The 24,360-nt window shown below is 37.2% G+C and overlaps 1 protein-coding gene across 5 annotated transcripts in view; it reads left to right on the forward strand.

The window, feature by feature from the left end:
• ptprz1a (protein tyrosine phosphatase receptor type Z1a) overlaps positions 1-24,360 on the forward strand; it is a 78,852-nt gene that overhangs the window by 22,583 nt on the left and 31,909 nt on the right. For 2 of the 5 annotated variants that reach the window (XM_055025415.1, XM_055025416.1), the window contains exons 2-12: positions 1,035-1,097; positions 1,881-2,060; positions 2,501-2,652; positions 6,309-6,404; positions 8,599-8,665; positions 8,755-8,912; positions 10,204-10,354; positions 15,466-15,650; positions 16,595-16,721; positions 21,047-21,087; positions 21,190-23,473. In XM_055025415.1, the coding sequence (XP_054881390.1) occupies positions 1,035-1,097; positions 1,881-2,060; positions 2,501-2,652; positions 6,309-6,404; positions 8,599-8,665; positions 8,755-8,912; positions 10,204-10,354; positions 15,466-15,650; positions 16,595-16,721; positions 21,047-21,087; positions 21,190-23,473 (3,504 nt within the window). The remainder of the gene's footprint in view (positions 1-1,034; positions 1,098-1,880; positions 2,061-2,500; positions 2,653-6,308; positions 6,405-8,598; positions 8,666-8,754; positions 8,913-10,203; positions 10,355-15,465; positions 15,651-16,594; positions 16,722-21,046; positions 21,088-21,189; positions 23,474-24,360) is intronic. The other 3 variants (XM_055025418.1, XM_055025419.1, XM_055025417.1) reach the window with 2 other exon arrangements.

Consider the following 24,360-nt stretch of genomic DNA (forward strand, 5'->3'; position numbering starts at 1 on the left):
AACAGTCTTCTCATCCCCCTGAAACTGGGGATCTTCACCTCCTGCTGTGGAGGTCTGTCTCAGATAGAAGGAAAACCTATTTTATAAATATTCTGTGTACTGCAACCCAGTGCTGGGAAGCACAACCAGATCATGCAACCACAGTGTACTTGGACAGCCACCTTAAAATGTAGAGAGGCTACTAAGAGCTTAAATGTCTTGGTCTAAACTGTAAATTGGTTTTAAAAAACTTTTTTATAGTCTTAGTCACATCTAAAACTTTATAAAGTTAAGTTTTAAAAGGCTTTTGAAGCTTCACATGTGGCCAAATGGAACATTTTTATTGAGGAAATAAGACAGCCTATATCCAGACAGAATTTTATATTATCAAACATTTTTTTCCAGAGATTTAATGGACCAAGGCCAAACATTCAAACAGAAAGATGTCAATTAGTCAGAAAGATTTTGAGTTAAGGACTTAATGAACAGACTGTGACTATCAGAAGGGGATCTTCGTGAGCATCCTGGTATTTTTTGAATGTGTCACATTTATAGGGTGGCTAGAGTAATATCTGTTTCTTACTGTTCACATTGCGTATATGAAGCTCTGTTGCCTTGCAGCAAGAAGGTCCAGAGCTTGATTCGAGAAAAGCACTTTTAGAACTGCTGTGATGGAATCAATAAGGCATATTCAGATCCTGATTCTTCTGAACCTGATGTACAATGATATAATGAACTCCTGGTTGCAGCCAGTAGATCCATTTTTATGGATATATGCCATTTTGATCTTATAACTAGGCAAATAAGATCACCCAAAAGTCTTGAAGCACACAACTCATTAACTTCTAGTTAGGTAAGAGATTGGTCAGTTGCTGTGCAGACTCAACAGTGTGCCCCTTGTCAAACATCCTACCCTCATTATAACATTTAATGTTTTAGGCTACACTGTTACTATGATACTGTGAATTGAAGAAAATAGTTTTAGCACACATTTGTAACTGGCATTAGTGACCTGATGACATGTTTTTGTGATAATGTTTCTGTTCTGGATGCAGCTGGAGGTTATACATACAGAAATCAACGCAAGTTAGCAGAGGACATTGACTGGTCGTATGCAGGTAAGTTTCTTATGAACAATATCACAAAAAAATAATGGCATCTTTTGCTGTTGTAATAAACCTTATTGCTTCTATGTTTGCTGCTGTGTAAATTATCCACACAAGACCTTAGGTGATATGTTCAACCACGTTTAAGCTAAACAAGGAAAACTCTCCATGATTATTGTATGATATTATGGTATCTCAGTCCTTAAGATGATGTGCTGTTAGACCTAATTAACTGAGCTCTATGGTATCAAGCATATAAATATTTGTGGTCAGGTTTTATCTAATAACACAATCCTGAACCACATAAAAAAAATCTCATGTTTGCTCACATTATAAAATTTGCAAGTAAAAAACAAAGCAAAACAAAAAACAAGCAAAAAGAAAAAATCTTGTGCCTGTTAGTGAATCCATGGGTAACATTTCATTTCAAATATCCACACAGTACTGTCAAAATTGTATTTAAAAAAATGATACAAGTATTATTTTATTCTAAATCATTTTGAAATTTTTTCCACATGTAATATGGAGTTCATGAGGCAGCCTATGTAGATGCCCAAGGCACCTTGTTTATTTCATAAAGGGGCCTGATTGAAGACAAAAGGCTTGCTCAGTACAAAATGTTCTTGCTTATTCTGGTTTTTCTAGACTGATTATGTTCCACCACATGATTGGAGCATCTTGTTCTTTATCATGTTTTTTTATTTTATTTTATCATTTGTCAGGTTTTCTATTTCAATGATAGAAAGGAGATGGTCAAATTAAAAATTCAACAAAATTTTTCTGTATGCCTTTCAGGAGGATTAAACCAAAAACACTGGGCCAAGAAGTTTCCTTTATGCAGCAGTGCAAAGCAGTCTCCCATCAACATCAATGAGGACCTGGCTCCAGTTAAGCTGCAGTACCAGAAACTAAGGTTTGATGGTTGGGAGAGTATGACAACTGACCGCACAACCATCAAGAATGATGGCAAGACAGGTATGAGCCTTCACAAAGGAAATTATCTCAGAGTAACATTAAGTGTATGTCCCATCATTCTATGTAATGACAACCCTCTATTTGACATCCAGAATGCATCCCATGTCAAACTATATAGCATACAATAATATGAAAATGTAAAAAATAACAATAGCATCTATAATTACACTGTAGGACCACCATGAGACTCAAATTCATGTTTTTTATTACTGTTTGTAATGATAGATATGATTATCAGGATATTTGTTTTTGATACGTCTGATAATTGGCATGAACAACATAAGTTTTTCAGAGGTGTTCAAATATGAACTTTGAGCTCAAAGTTGCCTCTCCTGTAAAATTTAATTTACAGCAGAGGTTGTACTTAGAGCCTGTACTTAATTTCATTCATCCTCACACATCCCACATGCATGTGACATCTTTGTCTTTTCTACTGTCAGTGGCTGTTAATGTGGATGGAGACTTCTACATCAGTGGAGGAGGTCTCAGGTCAAAGTTCAAAGTTGGGCGTATAACTTTCCACTGGGGACGGTGCAATGCCTCCTCAGAGGGTTCGGAGCATAGTCTGGACGGAGTCAAATATCCTTTAGAGGTAAGATCTAACTCATGAAGACTGAAGTGTGCTGTAGGGTTCGCGTTAACCAAATATATTCCATCTTTGACCACTTTAGATGGTGGTGGAAAAAATTGACAACCCTCTGTCATTTGACGGATTACAATTTTTACTCCTGACCACTTGATGCAGACAAGCTGAGATTTTCAACTTTACGTACAGAGTATGTTACAGAGGTCAAGAAATCAAAACATTTACCATCAGAGCATCATCGCTGGACATTCAATTCATCTCACTATCTGGCCTCTGGTTGTGCGTTGAAAAGTTCTGGACAGGAAGCTTATGAGCATCTGTGACCACTACAGGAACCTGAATCACCAGTGCAGAAGGAGCATGTGCTGCAGGATTTTCTCCCAGTGAAGCATGAGTTTAACTGAAGGACACTCCTCCTTCTGAGAGTCTGACTGACATCTGATCACTTGGAAAAATGTTCAAAGACATTTCATTATTCACAAGCAATGTTGGTAAAGTTACTTGTAAATAGCAAATTAATAATGATTAAGTAACATAGTTACTTTACTATGTAAAGTAACTATGATCATTTTGTGTATTTTCAAAAGTAATTAGTATTTTTTTATTATTTAAATACATTACTCAGTAACCAAATAAAACAATACACAATCTATACTACCCATGTTTTTTCAGACTAGTTATTTTCTTCCTTTATGTAAAATTTTATCAAATGAAACCATCTCTTTTTAAAATATAATTTCGTTTTGCTCTTTGAACTTCATGCACATTGCATTACCAAACATTTCATGAAATGCAACAGCCTCATATTTAAAGAACTTTGCTAAAGTACAATTATTTTTGTGTTTGCACTCCTTCATTTGAATAAATATAGCCATTAGTAAAATTTCCATCTCTTAAAAGTTGGTGAAGTGCAGAGCAATAAGTTTTTAAAAATATATTTTCACTTGCTAAAATCTGTTTTTGAAAAAAACACTAGGAAACCTGTAGCAGGTGGAATTAGATGTGCTATCAGCAGCAGTAAAGTCAGTAGAGAGGGTCTGTGGGAGATTTCTGCATCCCACTAGGTTCTTTTTCAGATTTGAAATGGAGTTTTCTTCCCATTCACAGTGAACACCAAATCTTAACTAATGTTGATATTTCCACGCTGCATGGTTTTGCTGCACTCTCCCACACTTAATGTTGTCTATTGCTGATCTACTTTGTCTGGTACCATGATGACACTCTCATATGTGATTGTCATAAGATACTCACAAAGTCATGGTTTTGTATTACAATTTTGCTTGCATGGAAGTAACAGTAATCTCATTACTTTACTTGCTATTTAAAAAAAGTAATCAAATTACAGCAACTTGTTACTTTTAATGCCCTACTGCCGTCACTGATCACAGATGACTGTGCAACTTCATGTAGATCAGGAGGAAGTTGAGACTGCTTTCAGACCACATTTGATGAGTTATTCATAATGCAAGTTCCATTGATGATGTCTTTTTTGTTTGTTTGTTTTTTCAAACCCATCAGTCAAAATGAGAAACCACAAAATAATGTAGCACAACCTCTGGCGTCCAGTGATACAGATCAGCCACATAATGATGGTGAACTAGGACCTGATTTAAAGTCACTCCCACTGCTTTTGATACAGATCATTTACCATGTCGCCTGTTGACTTCAAAGCAATTTTTTATGAAACTATATCCCACTATCTATTTACTTCTGGGCAAAGCACCTAACCCAAGTTGTCCACCATCTTGAGTATTTGGTGTGATTAGAATTACCTTATTTTCCTTATCTTCAGTCCTTCATAATGTTTCTAGTTAATTTATTTTCTTTAATGACCTTAGGTTCTGTTATTCTTGTATGTCTGAGTGTATGTCAAGTTTTCTTTAGTGGTTATAGTTTAATTTTATTTAATCCTTCTAGTTTTTCCTTATTTATGCCTCCCTGGAGTGTTTCTACTAATGTTTACTTCTTAGTTATTTTCATCACGCTGGGTTCAGTTATTCTTACATGTCTGAGTTTAGGTGTATCTTTCTTCAGTGGTTCCAGTTAAGTTATTTCTGAAGTCCTTCTAGGTTTCCCCAGTAGTGTTTCTAGTTTTCTTATTTTGTCACTTTATTTTTAGTTAGTGTTGGAGAAATTGTGATATTATTAATGAAATATTCGTTATTCTCATATAATCTGATAGTATTCTTTCTTTTATGCCTTTATTAATCGATCTCATTATAGAATTAATAATGTTTCCAGTATTATTGATTTACTCTGATTCCTTTCTTAGAAGGCCTCACTGACGAAAAGCAGAGACAACAGTCTTCCTGCAGGGGTTATTTCTTAATGGAAGAGCTCTGCTTCATTTGAATTGCTGGATTGCTACAAAACTGTCATTGTAAAGATTCACTATATATTCTGTTTAACTTTGTGCCTGGAAGGAGATTATCTAGTGCAGAATAATTGTGTGTTAGTTAGTGAAAGACATTTGACGCTGTAGTTGTGTGATGAGTTGCTTCCTCTCCCTTTAGAGCTACAGCGTTCTTGTGATTAGGGATCCTGAAAACAATAAAAGAGAGGAGCAGGTAAATGTGTTTCAGAGCGATAGGAGATTGTAACTGAAAGCACATCTCTGTCTGTTCTCCTCGCGAGCAAGAAAGAATCTAACTCTTTTGTCTTTCCTGTCTTTGTTAATATGTGTTTTATAGGTGTTTAACCCTAACACCTATAAAACACCTAACAGTTAGTATTTTGCTTGAATCTATGTCCATCCTTCTTTAGAAATTATAGTTATTTCTTTGCTGAGTCCTTCCAGTCACCCTAGCTCTATGTCCCCTAGTTCTTATTGTTGTTAGATCAACCTTCTTTCTGCTTAGGTTTTTTATGTTTCTCTCTCATGTCTTTTTGTCTTCTAGTTGATCAGGTTTTGTTTAGTATTAGTGTTTCTTTAATTTTAGAAATATTTTAAGCTTCCTGGTGTTTCCTTCCTGTTTTCTCCAGTAAAGCTTCCCTGTGCCATCTACTCACACCTGTAATCAGTTATCTCACGTTGTTAGGTCCATTGTTCCATTTACTACTGCCAGTATTTAAGCTCCTCTCTCTCAGTCACAACTCACCAGTCTGCCTTGTTACTATGCTCATCACTTTGCTCATCTCTCCCCTTGTGTTTGTGCTATTTGTCCATGTTTGGATTTTGCTTTGGATTTTGTTGTACTCCTCTGGATGTTCCTTTATTACTGGATTCTGATTTTGTTTCATTAAACACTGAAGACCATTCTACGTTTTTTGCATGCTGCTTTTGGGTCTGTCAACAAAACACAATGATGGGAACACAGAATGATCAAACTACAATAAAATAAGAAAAACACCAAAACAATAAAGACAGCGTTTAAGTAACAACTAAAATCTATAGTAAATGTTAGTATTCCTTGTTGTCAATGATAAAGGAGAATCTTAGAGTATGTGTTTTTTTAAACATTAAAACAGTCTGATAAAAAGACCTAGAGAGGAGAGCCTGTCTGTTGATTTTGTGCTTTAAATAAACCTTATTGGTGTCCCACATGTTTTTGCCTCATTGCATGCTTATCCTGTTTGAAAACTAGAACACAGAGGTTAGATCCAAAAGAAACAATGTTGATGCCGGTAATAACAATATAACAGGTTTTGCTTTTCTCCTGTAGATGCAGATCTACTGCTATGAGGCTCATCAGTTTGACTCTTTAGATGAAACGATCCAGTCCAGTGGCAGAATCACAGCACTAGCTGTCTTGTTTGAGGTATGTTTGAAGTGTTGAATTCCAATGAAAACGATCACACTGAAATTGTTTTGTAAATGTAGTCTCTCTTTTTTTGCAATCAGTCATTTTTATTGTAATTGTTGTTTTACATCCACAAAAAATATTTACAATACAACATAATTAGGATATATGCAATCCTCAGAGTCCTTGAGTGAGATAGGAAGAACTAAGAGATGTTGCCTAATTTTCTGAGCCGAGAGAGAGGACAAAAAGTAATGGAGAAAGTGCCAGTCCTGACAATTGCCCCTAAGTATGGGAAATAGAGAGGAACAGGTTTTACCAGTATACACCACTGCAGACAGGTTAGCATAGAAAACCTTTACTATTTGGATATATTGTGGACCTAGTTCGAAGTTGTCCAAGTTGACCCAGAGATAAGGTCACTCCAGTATTGAGAGACAAGACAGAATATGGGAAATCAGTTGTTTTTTGCTGTATGAATAATGTGTTGCAAGTGCCAAAGAGTTTTAAATGCCAATGTGTCTTTTATAAATCCAGTCTGATCATTGTTTATCAGTCAAGATATATAGCTATTGAGTCACATCATGTAAGAGTGACAAGGGTCTGTAGTTACTGCTTTGAGATGAGTCATATTTAGTTTTGAAGGAATGTGATTAATGTGGCATTGGTGCTTGAATTAAATGAACCTTTGTTCAATGCCACATTAATCACACCTAACAATGGCGATGTCCCAGCTCTGGGGGTACACTGTCCCAGCCTGGGGATTTGTCTTTTTCATAGAGGGAATTTTTCATAGGGGCAAACTCCTCTAATATAATGGAGACACTAAGTTTCTATGAATCCTGAGCAGCAAGATCCCAAAAAAAAATGCTCACAGTTCTCAGCATTCAACACAACTTCAGATGAGTAAAGGGAAGAGTAATATGTTTTGAATCGTGAATTAATTTCACAGGGCTCAGGTAAGGTACCGATAGGTGTTTGGATGGACATAATATTGGAAAGTTTCTCATTTTGCTTCCGGGTTAAGACCTCTAAATGGCTCAGTCAGGTGCAGGGATGGGCAATCCCAGTCCTCAAGGGCGAGTGTCCTCCAACTCTTAGATATCTCCCTGGTTCAACATGCTTCAATCAAATAACTGAATCATCTCCTAAGGTCGTCAAGTCCTTCAAATTACATCATTTTTTGACTCAGGTGTGTTTAAGGGGAGACACAACTAAAAGTTGGAGGACACTGGCCCTCAAGGTCTGGAGTTGCTCATCCCTGATCTAGAGCCATTTAAATAATTCCTTCTAGTTCTATAAATTAGGAATCCAGCTCTTTGTCTCAACAGTGATTTTAGCTTTTTCCTAGTCATTTGGTAGTCTTCTACCAAATCTGCATTAATATCTATCAACGTTTTTAAGGTGTTATGAAAGAATTTGCAGAACTCTTCATTTCTAAGAAGTGATATATTGAATCACCAACATAAAGCTTTAGAAGGAGAGTGTCTACGCATTAGGTGAGCTGATGCATTGCTGTGATCTAGTAGTGTACGACATCACAAATGTCAGAGAATGAATTAGTGTATACTAAATCAGGGCCATTTTTAAAGTATATAAATATGTAGCAACAGAAGGGAGTCTGAGTGCTGATAATTTAGAACTGATTCCATTTCAAACCATGCCTTTACTAAGTTATTGATTAATGACATTAGAGCAACAGTTTGCAGAGAGTCTGAAGAGTCAAAAGCATCTTACTTGATGTCAAGGGCAATCACATCTTACATTGTGTTTTTAAAAATGTCTAAAGAACAAAATTATTGATGAACTGCAATCTGCTCAATGTCATTATCACAGAAATATTTTAGTTGAAACACAAAGCATCAACTATATAGAAAAACATGGAAACTCAAAACCTTGAGGAGACTAAAATTACTGGGATATATTTGAAGGTCATTATGTTGTTTTCAATCAGTATTGAAAACAGCAACACTGGTAGTTTTGATAGTTCTCTACCAAAGCTGCATTTGGTAGGTTTGGTAGAGGACCTACCAAATACTTGTTTTCAATAAGTATTGAAAACATAAGCATTTGTTAGTATTAAAAACTACAACAGTGTAAAGGATGAGACTAAAATAAGACAAAAGTTCTGTATCACAGCTCGATATTACTATTTGTCAGTATTTTTACAAGTGAAATAAAAACTAATTATGATTTTTTTTCTTTGGTTCAGACAAGCACTGAAGACAATATGAACTATGCTCCCATCATCAATGGTGTCAACAGTGTGAGCAGATATGGTACAATAGCGTCTTTAGTTTCCTCAACTTCTTATTTGCCCTTCACTTCTTTTGCATGTCTTTTATTGTTTTTCTCATTTGCTGTCTAGGAAAGAGTGCAGCAATGTCACCGTTTACTCTGCAAGGTCTCCTGCCAAACTCCACAGATAAATATTTCATCTACAATGGATCCTTGACCACACCGACCTGTGACGAGACTGTTGAGTGGATCGTCTTTAAGAACAAAGTGGCCATCTCTGATGAGCAGGTGAGAAATTAGATGTCAGTGTTTGCACAAAAAATTCTTAGCTTTACAATGAGCAAATTCCAATAATGGAGAGTTGATATACAGTGCACATGCAGTCATTATGTAAATAGTTCAGTGTGCAAAGAGCTCAAAGTCACCAATTTACTTGTGCAGGAAAATGCACATGGTTCATGGTAGGACATGTCCTGAATCACATTTACTGTCACGGTCCTTAAAACAGTGTTTTAGGCCTTCACTTACAGATTTGAAAGGGTAAATTATCATCCCACAATACAGGGAATGAAGCAGTGTCGGGTGGGGCAGAGAGAAAGCTGTCAGCACATCAGGTGTGTTTGTGACAGGCTGGCCTGAGAGTATGTGTGTGTGACAGTCATGCAAAGGTAGATCTCATGGAAAGCAAACATCATCATACAAGACTCATTTAGGATATTAGCTATGGAAACATTCATACGCACATGCACAAATACATACAAACACGCACGTACGTGCGCACTCGCATGCACACCAATACATGTTAAAGCTCAAAACAACAATAATCATGTTAACAGTAGGACATTCATCATATTATTATTTTGTTTGAAACAATTTCCAGAACGCAGATGGACAGGTTTAAAATGAAAGACTTGAACATCACAGAGGACACCTGGCTTATTGAGCTTCGTGCCACTTCTACTCTGGCTGCTTTAATGTGTTTTTGAAGTTGTATGACATGTTCTGACTGGTTTACATTCCAACTGGGTTCATGCTGTCAGAACTTAATTATTTAGGTGATGCTTCGAGCTCAGTGTTGTTTGTGAGTTTAAGAATATGTTGTGCTTTGTAACTGATGAGTCAGTGACTGACCTAATGCAGGTACATACACAAACTCATAAACAAAAGATTATCATAATCAGATTTATATTCCTTCACTTTTTCCATACTCTTACAAGCTATGAAAATGCTGAAAGAGAAAGAACCTCTGTGTGCAGTTGCTGTGATCCTATATTCATTTGAATTGGATTAATCTTGGCCTGCCACAAACAAGAGAGAAAAAATAATTTTAATCTGTTACAGCATGTAGTAGCAACACATGATCTACCATTTTCTGCTATGGAGTGGTGACCTGTCCAGGGTGACCCCTCGTTTCACGTTGCTTTTACATATAGGGAAAACGTTTTTGTGTTTTTTTTCTTTTGTAGTATATTAAAATGCTTCATTTCACCACAGCTGGATTTTGCATGTTACTAGATATACAGCATGCTTCCTACTACTATTATTGCTCTAATGTTATTGTGGGTCCTCGTGTTTGCAGTTGGAGATGTTCTGTGAGGTGATGACAATGCAACAGGCTGGATACGTTATGCTGATGGACTACCTGCAGAACAACTACAGGGATCAGCAGGAGCAGTTCATGGGCCAGGTGTTCTCTTCCTACACAGGCATCGAGCAGGTGCAAACTCCAGGTTGGTCCAACTCCAGTCTGAACATTTTGCAACCGTTGAGGCTGTTTTTATGCAGCAGTTTAAATTCTGCTCTTTTGTTTTGGGGAAGTCGGTATTTTGATTTTTTTAATGATCTTAATGATTACATTATATTATTTTCAAATTTTGATTTTGACATTTATTTATTCATTTCCCCTTATGAAAAAAATCATTTCATAAACTACCAAAATATAAACAAAGGATGTAGAAACTGCATTGTAATTGCAAATTTATGGCTGCTGTTATTTCAACTCTGAATTTGAGATAGTACACAAGGTAGTATCACAAATTGCCACTTATTTAGGTAGAGCTGAGAGTTGCATCACTTTGTGCTACTGCTGTAGAAAAGAGTAAGATCACTTACGATGATGAATATTATTAGACTTCTGTTGCCTCAGGTCATCATCACAGGACAAGCATAACTTTTTATCATGCTTAATCCTTATGTGTCATAGATTCAGTTGGTGAACTATATTGTCTTCCCCCATGAAAGGGAGAACCAATGGTTTAAAACCGTAAAATAAGGTATCGCAAATTTGGTGGATTAATTTCAAATAGTTATGAAACTATCTGATTGAATCTGCCCTCTACTGGTCGAAGCTGGGACCTCACCTAAATCAGATTTTCATGCATCACTAAATCGTCCATAATGACTGTTTTCCAGAGAGCAAATGAAGGACATGAAGGTCTTTCTCCTGACTGACATGTATGGGTATGCGGAATGGTATTTTCACATAATCATACACAAGAAAGAAGCTATGAGTAGTGAGAGCAGAGATTTTAGTTTAGCTTTATTGAGAAGGAAGTGTGTCAGCGTTTGCCCAGTTTGAGGCTCCTGCTACCTGTTGTGACGGACCCCTCGGCCCCTTTTAATCACTGATAATCCCAGATCTGACTTATCTTTCATCTGTGTTACTGTTAATCTTATGTTTGACCCAGAATCATTCTGAAACACACAGTAAATATTTAACTCTTTCCTGTTTTGTTTAAATTTGAGTTTTACATATCATATACCTTCTGGCTGCTGAAAGGTAAATCTGAACTGGATATGGTGGCGATAAAATGTATAGAATTAAGAAAAGACTTCCAGTGATTAGAAGCTTTAGCAGAGGGGCTTGTTAGAGGCTAAACATAGCTTTAACTCAGATAAGCTAATCTGTCATCAACTTAAATAAATTGCAAACTGCTTTATGCAGTAAGATAGAAGGCACTCATTTTGTTTCTATACCACCAATGTCATATCAATAAACTTTACAAAGACACAGAGGTCCAGAAATAAATCATCAGATTATCTCAGGGACTTCAGCCTCAGTAATATTTCCAGTACTGCAGAAACAAAATCAGTTACAAGTTTGATAAGGATAAATGGATGTGTTCAGCAGCAGCCTGGTATACTGTATCTGTGTCTAATAATTTGACTTAAGATTTTAATTAATTGTGATAAAAAATAAAAACAACAGTTATCAGGGAATGTTCTTACTGACTCTGACCAGTTTTTGCTCAGCTTTGTCTACTTCAGTCTGGCATAAGAAAAACTAGTTTTATATACTATTAATATGTTTGAATTCAGCTTGTTATTGATAAATGCATGGCATGTTCTTTAACCTTACTAAGCAGGGGAGCTCATATAACTCATGTCTTCTCTCCTCTGGTCACCAGTAAATTTCTTTCCCACAGTGGGACAGAGTTTCTTGATGACTTTCAGTAAGTTTCTAGGATTCAAACAGATAATGTCAGTTTAATGTCTGGAATGTTTCAGGTACAGTCTCTTTTGACCTTAATAAACACATCATCCAACATCAGTGTGCTGGTCTAAGCGGTTTCACCAAGTTCGATTTGATATTCTGCTTTGTAGCCACCACTTTGGTTCTCTTCTTGCATAAGGCCTCATTTTTCTGTTCCTCCACCTTGCCCTTATGACAAAAATAAGAGCAAGTTCTGGTTTTGTAAGAATCTGTCACAAGTTGCTGCTACTGCTCTCAAGTGTTTACCTACAGTTTGTGTTAGGTTTCTGGGTGGCTGGGATGTTTAGTTTGACTTGATTCTAGTTTAATTATTATTTTGTATTAGTTTCTTATTTTGATTACATCTGTGATGTTCCTGTTTTCCTCTTGTTCAAGTCTTCTCAGTGTTTCAAGTTATGTTTATGTCTTATTAGCAGTTATTGTGTCACACTAGTTTTATTGTTTTTTTTAGTCTAGTTCAGGGATGTCAAACTCCAGTCACAGTGGCACAGTTTTTAGATATGCCACAGGTACAAAGCACTGGAATGAAATGGCTTAAATCCCTCCTTCTTGTGTAGATCAGCTCTCCAGAGCCTTGCTAGTGTCCTAATTATTCTATTCAGGCATGGTGCAGGAGAGGCACATCTAAACGTTGCAGGGCAGCAACCCTCCAGGACTGGAGTTTGACACCTGTGGTCTAGCTATTCTTTAGTGTTAGAATTATTTTCTGTTCCCATCTGTATTCTGTCTCTCCCTCTCAGGGTGCCTCCCACTTCCTCCACTCACACCTGCAATCAGTTAACTGATCAGTCCAGGTCTTTTGTTCATTCACCCCCCCTGGTATTGAAGCTTCTCATTCTTAGTCACTCCTCGCTGGATCCTTTTGTGTACTCCTGTCACTTTCCCATGACTCCTTTGTGGCTCTTGACTGTTTTTTTTTTGTTTGTTTGTTTGTTTTTTGGGTTTTTTTTTTTTACTTGGATTTTGTGCTTTGCTTTGCTTGTTGTGATCTTGTAACTTTATTGCTGTTCATCATTTTCATTAAATTCCTTTTTCATCATCTATTTCTGTTCAAATGCAGAACAAAAATCCACTGTTCTGGATTTGGTTCCACAACCAACTAACATCACATCCTAACAGTTTACAGACAACTTTCTTCTTTCTTTGTGATCATCATCTACAAAAATGCCCTGATTCTCTGCCATGTACACACCTGAACTTATGACCTTCACAGTAATCCACTTGGATTGGATTACTGTCCCAGCAACTTGACTATTTCACAATGAGGCCAGGAAAATGCTGCCTGGGTTGCACTTATCTGCACCTAACACTTACTTCTGTGTGGAACTTCAACTGGCGTTCACAATTACTTGGCTGCTGATCTCTTCCAGCCTTATAATAACCAGAGGTGGGCAGAGCACCCAACAATTATACTCAAGTATGAGTATCACAATCTCAATATAGTTTTACTCAAGCAAAAGTAAAAATATAGTAAAAAAAAAAGTAATCATCCAAAAATTACTCAAGGGTAAAATGTCTGCTCATGTATTAACTGCTCAAGTTAGTAGCTGTTTAATATTTTAAAATTACATAATTGGTCCAAAAATGTAAAGTTAAGTGGAATGTTTGATATTTAAAAATGACAATAATTAATATAAGTAAAAAAAAAATTCACGAACTCTGTCAAAAGAAAATTTCTTTCAATAAAAATCTTCTGAAACTTTAACAAAAACTGCAGGTATGCGTCTGTGTCTGTTGATTTTTTGGTATTCTTCAATGGTTAGAAAACCAATTAAAGCTGCACAGCAGCGTCATGCGGCCCCAGCAGCCAAGCGCCCTCCAGCCTATTGGCGTCCGCGGAGATTCCGGCACCGCCGCCCTCCGGCCACCATTCGACGTGTTCGGCAACGACACACAAAAAATCTGGTGCAGATCGGTGGATGTAGCAAGGAGGAATAGCTGATGAATGGGTTCTGTTAGAGCACTGAATGCCCAAAGCTACAAGATACAGGTGTGTCTGCATTGTTGGCACAAAGTCAAGCTTGTTCCCAGTCTGATCAATGTGATTATCTGTGGCTTTTGGCAAGTGATCTGGTTCTACTGGTTTGTTCAGGATACAACCTTCAGCGTGTTCTGAAGTGGTTCAATGCTCAATGTGAGGTGACCGGGTTTGGGAGTGAGTTTCTGCCTCAAGTGCAACAGTTTAAGGATCTTGGTGTTTTGTTGGATGGAACAAAAGATGAACAGATAGATTAAGGCTTTTTCTGCAGCAACATGGGCTCTGCTCTGATGTGTTGTGGTGAGCAAATAGTCAAAAAGTAAAGCTTTCAGTATACCAGTCTGCGTTATACAAGATCATCATCTATAGTCAAGAGACAGAAAACCAGGAAGATAGACAGCATCACCCATCACCCAGTTCTAAAGTCCTTCCATTGGCTCCCTTGAGCTCAGAGAATAGATGTTAACATACTGCCGTTAGTTTATGAATCATTGAACAGTTTAGCACCACAATACATTAAAGATCTGTTGTCCAGACCTCTCAGGTCTTCTGGTGTTGGTTCTGCTCTACATCCCCAGAACCAGAACCAAACATGGAGAAGCAGCATTCAGCTTTTATGCACCACAAAGCCGGAACAAACTTCCAGAAAATAGTAAAACAGTTGAAACACTGAGTTTTTTAAAGTCTAGACTAAAAACCCACCTATTTAGAGTTGCTTTTAAACAAAAATTAATTAAATACTAAACAACATATTTGATGTGTAATGGTGGCTCTTGACAAAATGTAAAATTGTTGACTGTAATTTAGAATTTGGCATTATTGTATTTTTATTATGTAAAGCACTCTCACCAGGAATGTACTATACAAATTAACTTGATTGATTATTAGTAAAACATTTTGAAAATCACTTCTGAATTATTCACAACTTTGTATTCATTTTGTCACATAAAATCCCAAAAACATATAATTAAATTTGTGGTTAAAATGCAACAATTTGTGAAAAAGTATTTCTGAAAACATACAAGTTTATCAAACTTGTACACCGCTGCTAGACATTCAAAGACATAAGATACAGCTTCTATAATGAAATATTAGTTGGTGAAGATGTTTTCCCACCATAAGTTTAAAATTTTGATCATTCTGTATAATAATAGAAACAGGACATGTTGTCTTCTTGTAAAACAAATTATCCAAATTTTGTGTGATGTTGGTAGGAACAACTAGAGTATCATACTGATGTTAAAGTTGATTAAAAAAAAAAAATTTGATTCCAATATTGTTTTGTTTCAGTAAAGTTATGCCACAAATTCTAGCAGATTGCAATTGCTTCCTGATGTCTTTATTTAAATTTGGTGTTTGTTTTCTGTCAGTGTGCAGTTCAGAACCTGAGAGCATCCAAGCCGCTCCCCAGAACCTCAGCAGCCTGCTTGTGATATGGGAGCGGCCACGGGCAGTGTATGACACCAACATTGAGAAGTACTCCATCACCTACCAACTGGCCAAGGCAGAGGGCTCTGTTCTGTCTGAATACCTGACCGATGGATATCAGGATACTGTGAGTAATCACCCCAAAATTAACCATACAAATAAAAAGAAGCTTGAGACAAGAGCACACCATACAGAGACAGAGATCAATCATCACAAGCTGCCAACTGAATCAAGGTAAAACATTTATTATGAATCACCCTGCAGTTTATATGTATTAACTGATTAGAAATGTGACTAATAAATCGTACAAACACAATATGCAGTCAAATAAAGATTTCCTCGAACATCAGCTCCAGTCTTTGATACTGTAACAAGATTTTTTAGATGATAATTATAGTATCGCCAAAACTCTGTAAGAAATGAAAAATTAGTTTTGTACTACCATATTTTCCGGACTGTAAGTTGCAGTTTTTTTCATAGTTTGGCTGGGGGTGTGACTTACACTCCTTATGAGTGGAAAGTAACAGGTCATTATATCATATCACATGTTATTTTCACACTAAACTGCAAGAGCGTGCTCTAAGCCTGTGTTAGTATACCTTTGGAGTTAGCAGAGTTGTTTACAAGCAAGATTAAGGACGAAGATTTCATTCGATTCAGTGATTTGGAGTGACATGGATGGTTTGATAAACTTGTTAGCATGTTATTTATGCTATAGTTATCTGAATAGCTCTTAATATGTTATGTTAACATACCAGACACGTTCTCAGTTTGTTGTTTGTCATGTAATTTTAGCACACCGTACAATTATTCAGCGTGTTGTTGCCTCTATTTTATTTTTATTGCCTTTCAAGATGACATATCTGTTCTTGGTGTTGGATTTTATCAAATAAATTTTTTTCAAAAATGCGACTTATACGCCGCTGCGACTTATATATGCATTTTTCTTCTTTAATATGCATTTTATGGCTGGTGCGACTTATACTCCGGAGCAACTTTATAGTCCGGAAAATACGGCAGTTGGGGTGATTAAACTGTACAATCAAAGTGGATCTCATCTTTCACCACTAGGGGGCAATACTCGATGACTTATTGCCCAATTCTACCTACGAGGTACGAGTGGTGGCCATCTGCACCAATGGTCTACGTGGACGCGTGAGTGACTTGCTGACAGTTGTCATGCCCCTCGATGACCTTGGTAAGACCGACCACGCCTGATGCCAACCATATGTTCTCAAACCAAATGCTTTAAGATTTCTCACTCAGATCCCCGGTTTCATTCAGTCTAAAAGAAAGGAGCAAAAAGCTTCTTGCTTCTTATAACATGTTCAAAGGTTTTTATCTTTGACTGATGGAATTTATGCATGCCTTACTTTGCCATACTCTACATCATCATGCAAACCAGACTGATCTACTTCTATATTTTGATGCAATATTTCGGTACTGTTTTGAGGAACTGGCCCTCTTGTCTTGACACAACTATGACATGAAAGAAGTCCTTTTGCCTTCTAGCACTTTGAATTGTCCTGTCCTGGATTATTTATTAATATTCATAGTTTATACTTTTTTCTATTCTTCACATTTTTTGAACTTGTTCTTATCTTATGCAATAACAATTTATTTCTCAGAAAATGAGTCATAGTAAGTAGCTTGAAATTGTTATTTCTATAAAAAGATTCTGAAAAGATTTTCTGATAACTTCTCTCCCATTATTTGATGTGTTGTCTCCTGATACAGTTGTGTTTCTACAATAGATAAATTAAACTGTGGATATGTCTTCTGCTTTGTAAATGTTGCTCTACATTTCCCATGAAAGATGTGTGTTCAGACAGACTTGGAGTTCTGCCATTGTTATTAGCAGTCACTTGTCTAATTTGTATATTAAAGCACTTTGTCATTTCAATGGGGATTAGAGTTCATCATGTTGGAATGCAAAGTGCGACAGGACAGAACAAGAAAGATGACACAACCAAATTTTGCATTTTTAGGCCTTTGCAATTGCAACAATGCTATTGATGATAATTGCAATTGAATATTTTGTACAACTTTAAAAATAACTGGTTTTTAACTTTTGTAAAATGTTGCCTTGTATTTCTAATTAATTCAACCATAAGTAAGTAGTTCTGCTGCCAAATAGATTCTTAAACATTCATTTTTTTGATGGACACAAACATATACTTACACACATTCACAGATACATATTACTGTTTACCAGCAGTTTCTGGGATTCTTAGTGCAGCTCAGTGCTGGTTAGATTCTGACTACTAATTACTCAACAGAGCTCCACTTAAAAACAAAAATAAAACTAAGTTATAAATAAATTTGAGCCAAACATTTGATGAACCTGGAAAATTGATCAAATCTTATAATAGTGCCCTGCTATCACACTTGTGATTATTGGTCAGGAATGCATTTAATGCAAATGCATTTTTAGACACACACAAATCCAAAATGAAAAGTTTAAATTGTTTCAGTTGAAATAATTCAAATATTGTAGCTGGCCTCCTGGTGTATTTTTATAAAGGGAGAATTTCCAGTTGCTGGTTGTTTCTTTTTTGTTATTGTTTTGACTTTTATTTAGATTTTTCTTTGACCTGCTGAACCTTAAAATATCTTAATCTTTTAAATATATTTTTTATTTTATCTTATACTCTCCTTCCTGCCTCCCTTCTCCTCATTCTAGGCTTTCTCTGTATTTTACAATTATTTTATCTGTTACTTAATTTCAGTCTGACGGTGTTGGCTTCAAATATGTTCCTGTTTTTCTAAGATAACAGTTTATTCCTCACTTTTGTCCATTATTCATGTTTTGTGTTTCTGGCTTTGATTTTACTTTGGCATCTGTCCCTTCTGACTCTTCCTGTGAGATAGCTGTCTGTTTGTTTCCAAATTTATTACATGCAATCATGAAAATGGCACTGATTGTGATTTTCAAAATTTTAGTTGTAATTTATGTTAAATAAATTCTCTATCTTCTTAAAAAGGGAAACATCTGCATTCTATTTTATTGTCAATGAGTAGTATCCAAGCCCACAAACTGTTTGCTCAACTACTAATGTATGAGATGAGAATGGAGTCCCATCAAAACTGTTGCTTTCAGTTGAGTTTATTTCATGGGGTTATGTGGATAAACAGGTATTTGATAACTGATAAGCATGTTGGTTTTAATCTAGTGGTTAAAATGGCTATTTTAACCAAACACATCAAAGTTCCACCATCTGAGAAAACTCCAGTCTCAAATGTCATCACAGTTCCTTTAAATGGTGCTTTATGAAGTCTTGCTTTAATCTAATTATTGGATTGCATAAAAAAAAATTCTGACTTATTTGACATGTTCTTTGACTGAGCACATGTCAAATAATTTCATCAAGAATGTTTCATTGATGTCATTATGCTATAAAATTTTAGAGAAACATGGAAAATTAAGCTGCTTAAAGTCTACTTTTCTTTTTAGCATTATATGTTTGCTGTTATAACAACAAGAAACAAATCAGAAAGAAATTAGTTCTCTGAGTTTATGCACACAATGATACTTCTTATGCTGGAATGTACACTATATTGACAAGTATTGGGTCACTTACTTCTTCACACACTTGATCTATAAGACATCTCATTCCTGATCTGTAGATTCATATTTTCCTACCACAACATCAGCTCTCATTGAAAAAGTGTCTCAAGAAGGTTCAGGAGTGGGTTTAGCAGAAATTTTGACCATTCATCAAGAAGTACATTTGTGAAGTCAGACACTGATGTTGTTCATAGTTCTCACACTAATTAATCTAAGTGTCCTTTCAGGTTGAGATCAAGACTTATTCATCCATCTCTTTGCAAACCTTGCTTTGTGTAATGGTGGGCTGTCCTGTTGGAACAGGAAGGGGCTTTTTCCTAAGCTGTTTCCACGTTTCAAAAGCATAATGTCCAACATGTTTCTTATGCTGCAGCATTATCTGTTTCTTACACTGAAACTATGGGTTAAAGCCCAACTCCTGAAAAACAACTCCACATCATAATCCTCCCTGCACCAAACTTTACACATGACACAATTCCATCAGAACAGTGCTGTACTCTGCAACTGCCAAGCTCTACTTTACCACTAGATTGCCAGAAAGAGAGACATGATTTGTCACTCTAGCGCGCACATCTGGTGTGTCCAAGTTGGATACAGTTGCTCTGTCATAGAAAACAATTCCACTGTTCCTGAACTGGGCCATTCTTTAGTCACTAACTCTGCAGAGTTGGTGACTTCAGCACATTGTTTGCCTCGGGTTGTGATGTGCCCCACTCAGTTATTTTACATGTCCTCCTACTTTGTAGTTGTGTTGCAGTCATTCCTAATCACTTCTACTTTATGTTGCCAGTAACAGATGATTGGAATATTCAGTAGTGAGGAAATTTCACTGCTGGTCTTATTGTACAAGTTGCTTCCTGTCATGGTGCCACACTAGAATTCACTGGTGTCCTGACAGCGACCCATTCTTTCCCAGATGATTGTAGAAGCAATCTGTGTGGTTGATTAGCTGCTGGTAGTGATAGAACATAAGTCAATAATTTGGAAATGTGACCTACTACTTCTGCTGATACAGTGTAGCTCTATTGTGAACCAAAGCATTATTTTTGGCCTTTTTGTCAAAGCCCGCGGTAGCTTCCCCCAAAACCCTGTTTAACAGCCTTTCACCCTTCACCTGAAGCTTCAGTCTCTACTGGTTTCCGTGATGTGTAACTTAGCCCTAGACAGGTAAGGGCATCAAGACCCCTTTTTGCCCATCTGCCCTAACCGCCCCCACCCTACTTCACCTTATACTTATTTTGGTTATTTAGTGGTTTTGGTAGTTAAATGTTAAGTGATGATGTGTCCTTTGGATTATTCATGCATGAACATGCCTGTTTTCCTGCATGTCGTGTTTGTGTTTGGTGCATGTGTACCAAAACTACTATGACCAATAATGGTGAAAATTAAATGCAAGTTCTTTGGGATTTGTTAAAATGAGTAGTACTTAAAGAAATAAACTCCCTAGTTTTGCTGCCTCTGTGACTATATCCTAAATAAGTAGAAGGAAAATAAGGATGAAATGACCTGACAGATTGAAACTTGTGGACTGAAAGCATGTGCTAACTTTTTATACCAACATGAAGATGGTGCTGATCCTTTGTTTCTCCTCAGTTTTTTGTCTCACTTTGATTTCAGTTTTGCAGGAATCTCCTTAACTTACTTAAATATGTTATTTTATTATTAATTGCGAATATTTAAATAATAAAACTAACGTTTTTTTCACATTTTTATCATTTTTAAGATGCACTTGACTCTTCCCCCTGGCATCTTTTAATCCAAATCATTTCATTTTCTTCTTTTCAGCCTTATTTGTCCAGATCAAGGATGTCACGTAATGTTTATAATGGTTCAGATGGTTAAATCAAAAACTAAAGCTGATTATCAATTATCACGTGCATTTCACAAGTTTAAAAAAGCCTGTTTCTTTTTCTATTTTCTATCCTTCTAATTTTATAATATATTCTCCTTTTCAGAAAATGCTTTGGAACCAGGTTCAGATGAAACTGAATTTGAGGTACATGAACCTTCACTCTTTTTTTCTGTGCACCTCCCATTTTAGCTTTTACATGTACATCATCTTGCTATAACAACTTACAATCTCAAATTTCACATACAGGGCAACTATGAACCTGACTTGTCCTGGAATGAGGTGGACCAAATCAAGAACAAGAACTTGAACTGGGGTACTGCAGACTCACCAAGGACCACGACATCTGCACCACCTTGGTTTCACTTGTCTGGCATTGAAACTTCTACAGAAAAATCCAGTGAGAGAAGAACCACTACTGAACCTGCTTCTACTCTAATATCCAGCCAGTCTGATGAAGTTTTAAGACCCTCTGAAGAGACAAGGCCCATCAGTACTCCCTTACAACCACCAGAGGACATTAAGTTGACAGACAGCAGAGGAAATGCAGGCACTGGTAGCAAAAGTCTTTTTTATTTCACAACAGAAGAACCGCCAATTTCAACTTCCCCCTCTCTTCTCACTTATATGAAGACAGATGGTGTAAATGTACAGTTAAATCATAAAGACTTATCCGAAAACAGAAAAGTTGACCCAAGTACTGTTAATGTTATGACTCCTGACACAAAGACAGACAGTTCAAAAGTTATTTTTCAATATCCACCTACCATAGAATCGTCTCTCACCACAGATATGAGCAGTAAATCATCGCTGTCCTTTAAGCAAGCCGAGACTGATCAAGGTCTGCCACAAGCCATAAGTGAAGACAGTACCACTGATGAGAATGTTTCTACTCATACCAAAGGTTTTACTGAGGTTCAGATATCACTCTCTACTTCCAAGACCTTTTCATCCACAGAAGCTGTACACCAAAGTGCCACAAGTTCCAGCAGGCCTCATTTTTCATCCACATCTGTGGTGCTGAGTGGCATTGTTGTTCAGTCCACGCAGCCACTGTCAAACGGTGAGCGCAGCTCTCTCTTCCCCTCTTCTTCCTTTGCCTCCTCCCCCATGTGTGACACCTTGGACCCAAGCGCTACTCTCTCCATTCACTTGCATGACCCTTCCTCCCTGTGGCCTGTGTTGTCTGCCAGTGCTCCAGACTCCCAGCATGCTGCTACTGGATTTCTGTCTCGTGAAGACCTGACTTCCACCTCAATCCCTTTCCTCCTTGCATCCACCCTACCGCACCTTTCTCACCCCTCACACTCCTTACCTGCTCCAACTACTGACTCTGTGTTCTCTAACCTCACTTTTTGGGATACTGATAATGATGTTTTGTTGTCTGGGTCTTCAAGTGATCTCTCTGTGCTTAGTAATACCCCTCCACTCGAATCAGTGCTGGACCTAACACACGCCAGTGTCACAGCTGAATTTTCGCAATCTTCCTTGAATTTTTCATCCTCAACATTATCTCTTTTTTCCAGCCCTACCCTGCAGCCTTCAGTCCTTTTGTCTAGTGATTTCACTTTTTCTCTGGGATTGTTCAAATCTTCAACAACTGGATTTGAGGATTCAAGATATGCAACAGGGAGCACCACAGAGTCTTTAGTTTCTGATATTGGTGATGGGTTACTCCTAGCAAGTGATGTGGACATTGCGTGTGGCTGTTCTCTGGAGACATCAGCATCTTCATCATGGTTGCATACCTCTCCTCATGTATCACTGTCAACATCAGCCAAGAGCGCTACAAGTTTAGAACTGTACTCCAGCATGGTTTTACTTTCAGCTTCTGGTGGTGATGTAGAAAACCTTCCACTATCTCTGAAAAGTTTGGGCTCTGCTGCTCTGTCTTTTGACCACGCTCTGCTATCGTATAGTGCTATCTCAATGTCCTCTCCACAATTTCTCCAAGCCAGCCATAGTGACCTGCATCTTTCTGTTACAGCCACATTGTCTGTTCGTGTGGATCCCAGTTTGTCAGCATCAGAGAGAAGCACCACCTTTCAGACCTCTTCCCTCCCTTTCCAAACTTCCCCACTTACTCCCACTACAGAGGAACAGGTGTTAGACTTTAGCAGCAGTTCCTCTGGCTCAACCTTCATCCCTGACTCACAGGAAGGATCAGCCCAGGAGTGGGATAAAGGTCAAACCTCAGCTTCTGGAGTAAGCCCACTTCCACATTCAACCAAAGTCGTGAGCACTGTCCCTCCATTCATTTTGCTGGAATCTGGTCACAGTCCAGATGATGTGGAAGAACACTCTTCAGCTTTCTATTTTGAAAGTGGCAGCGGCACTGCTATCAATCCAGAAGTAGGAGGCAAAGTGGCACCGACTGATTCAGAGGTGACCTCGGGTTCACCTTGGTCTCTGGGAGGGACAGACGTTAGCGGCTCAGGGCAAGGCGAAGGCCTTAATGACAACGAGACATCTTCTGACTTCACTATTTCAGAACGTGCAGAGACAGAGTCTGAGGAAGAAGACCCAGTCTCAGGTAAAAATTAAAAAGCTGATGCCAAAAAATGACAAACCCATCAGAGCAACAAAAGTCAAAGGGACACCAAGTGTTGTGGACATCCATCAGTGATTTTCAACAAAATTACATTTAATTTTTACATTGAAAAATTAAATGTAAACGTAAACAAAAGCAAACTTATCCTAAACATTATACCCAACAGCGCTGAACATCATTATCTATAAAAGTGTGTTTTTACTTTGTGTTTTATGTTTATGTTAGATAAAGTCCCAAAAGTCAATAACATACAGTACAGACCAAAAGTTTGGACACAACCTTCTCATTCAATGGGCTTCCTTTATTTTCATGACTATTTATAAAGCAAGAAAGCCCACTTATTAACCTGACAGGGCACATCTGTGAAGTAAAAATCATTTCAGGTGACTACCTATTGAAGCTCATCAAGAGAATGCAGAGTGTGTGCAAAGCAATAATAACACCAAAAGATTGCTTCTTTGAAGAACCTACAATATAAGGCGTATTACATTTTGTGTTTTACATTTTTTTGTTTAGTACATATTTCTACATGTGTTAATTCATAGTTTGATGCCTTCAGTGTGAATCTACACTCAACAAAAATATAAATGCAACACTTTCATTTTTGCTCCCATTTTTCATGAGATGGACTCAAAGATCTAAAATTAATTCCAGATAAACAATATTACCATTTCTTTCAAATGTTGTCCACAAATCTCTAAATGTTTGATAGTGAGCACTTCTGCTTTGCTGAGATAATCCATCCCACCTCATAGGTGTGCCACATCAAGATGCTGATCTGACATAATGATTAGTGCACAGGTGTACCTTATACTGCCCACAATAAAAGGCCACTCTGAAAATGCGCAGGTTTGTCACACAGCAAATGC

The sequence above is a fragment of the Poeciliopsis prolifica genome, unplaced genomic scaffold (assembly GCF_027474105.1).
Source record: "Poeciliopsis prolifica strain line A6 unplaced genomic scaffold, Auburn_PproV2 SCAFFOLD147, whole genome shotgun sequence".
Lineage (NCBI taxonomy): Eukaryota > Metazoa > Chordata > Actinopteri > Cyprinodontiformes > Poeciliidae > Poeciliopsis > Poeciliopsis prolifica.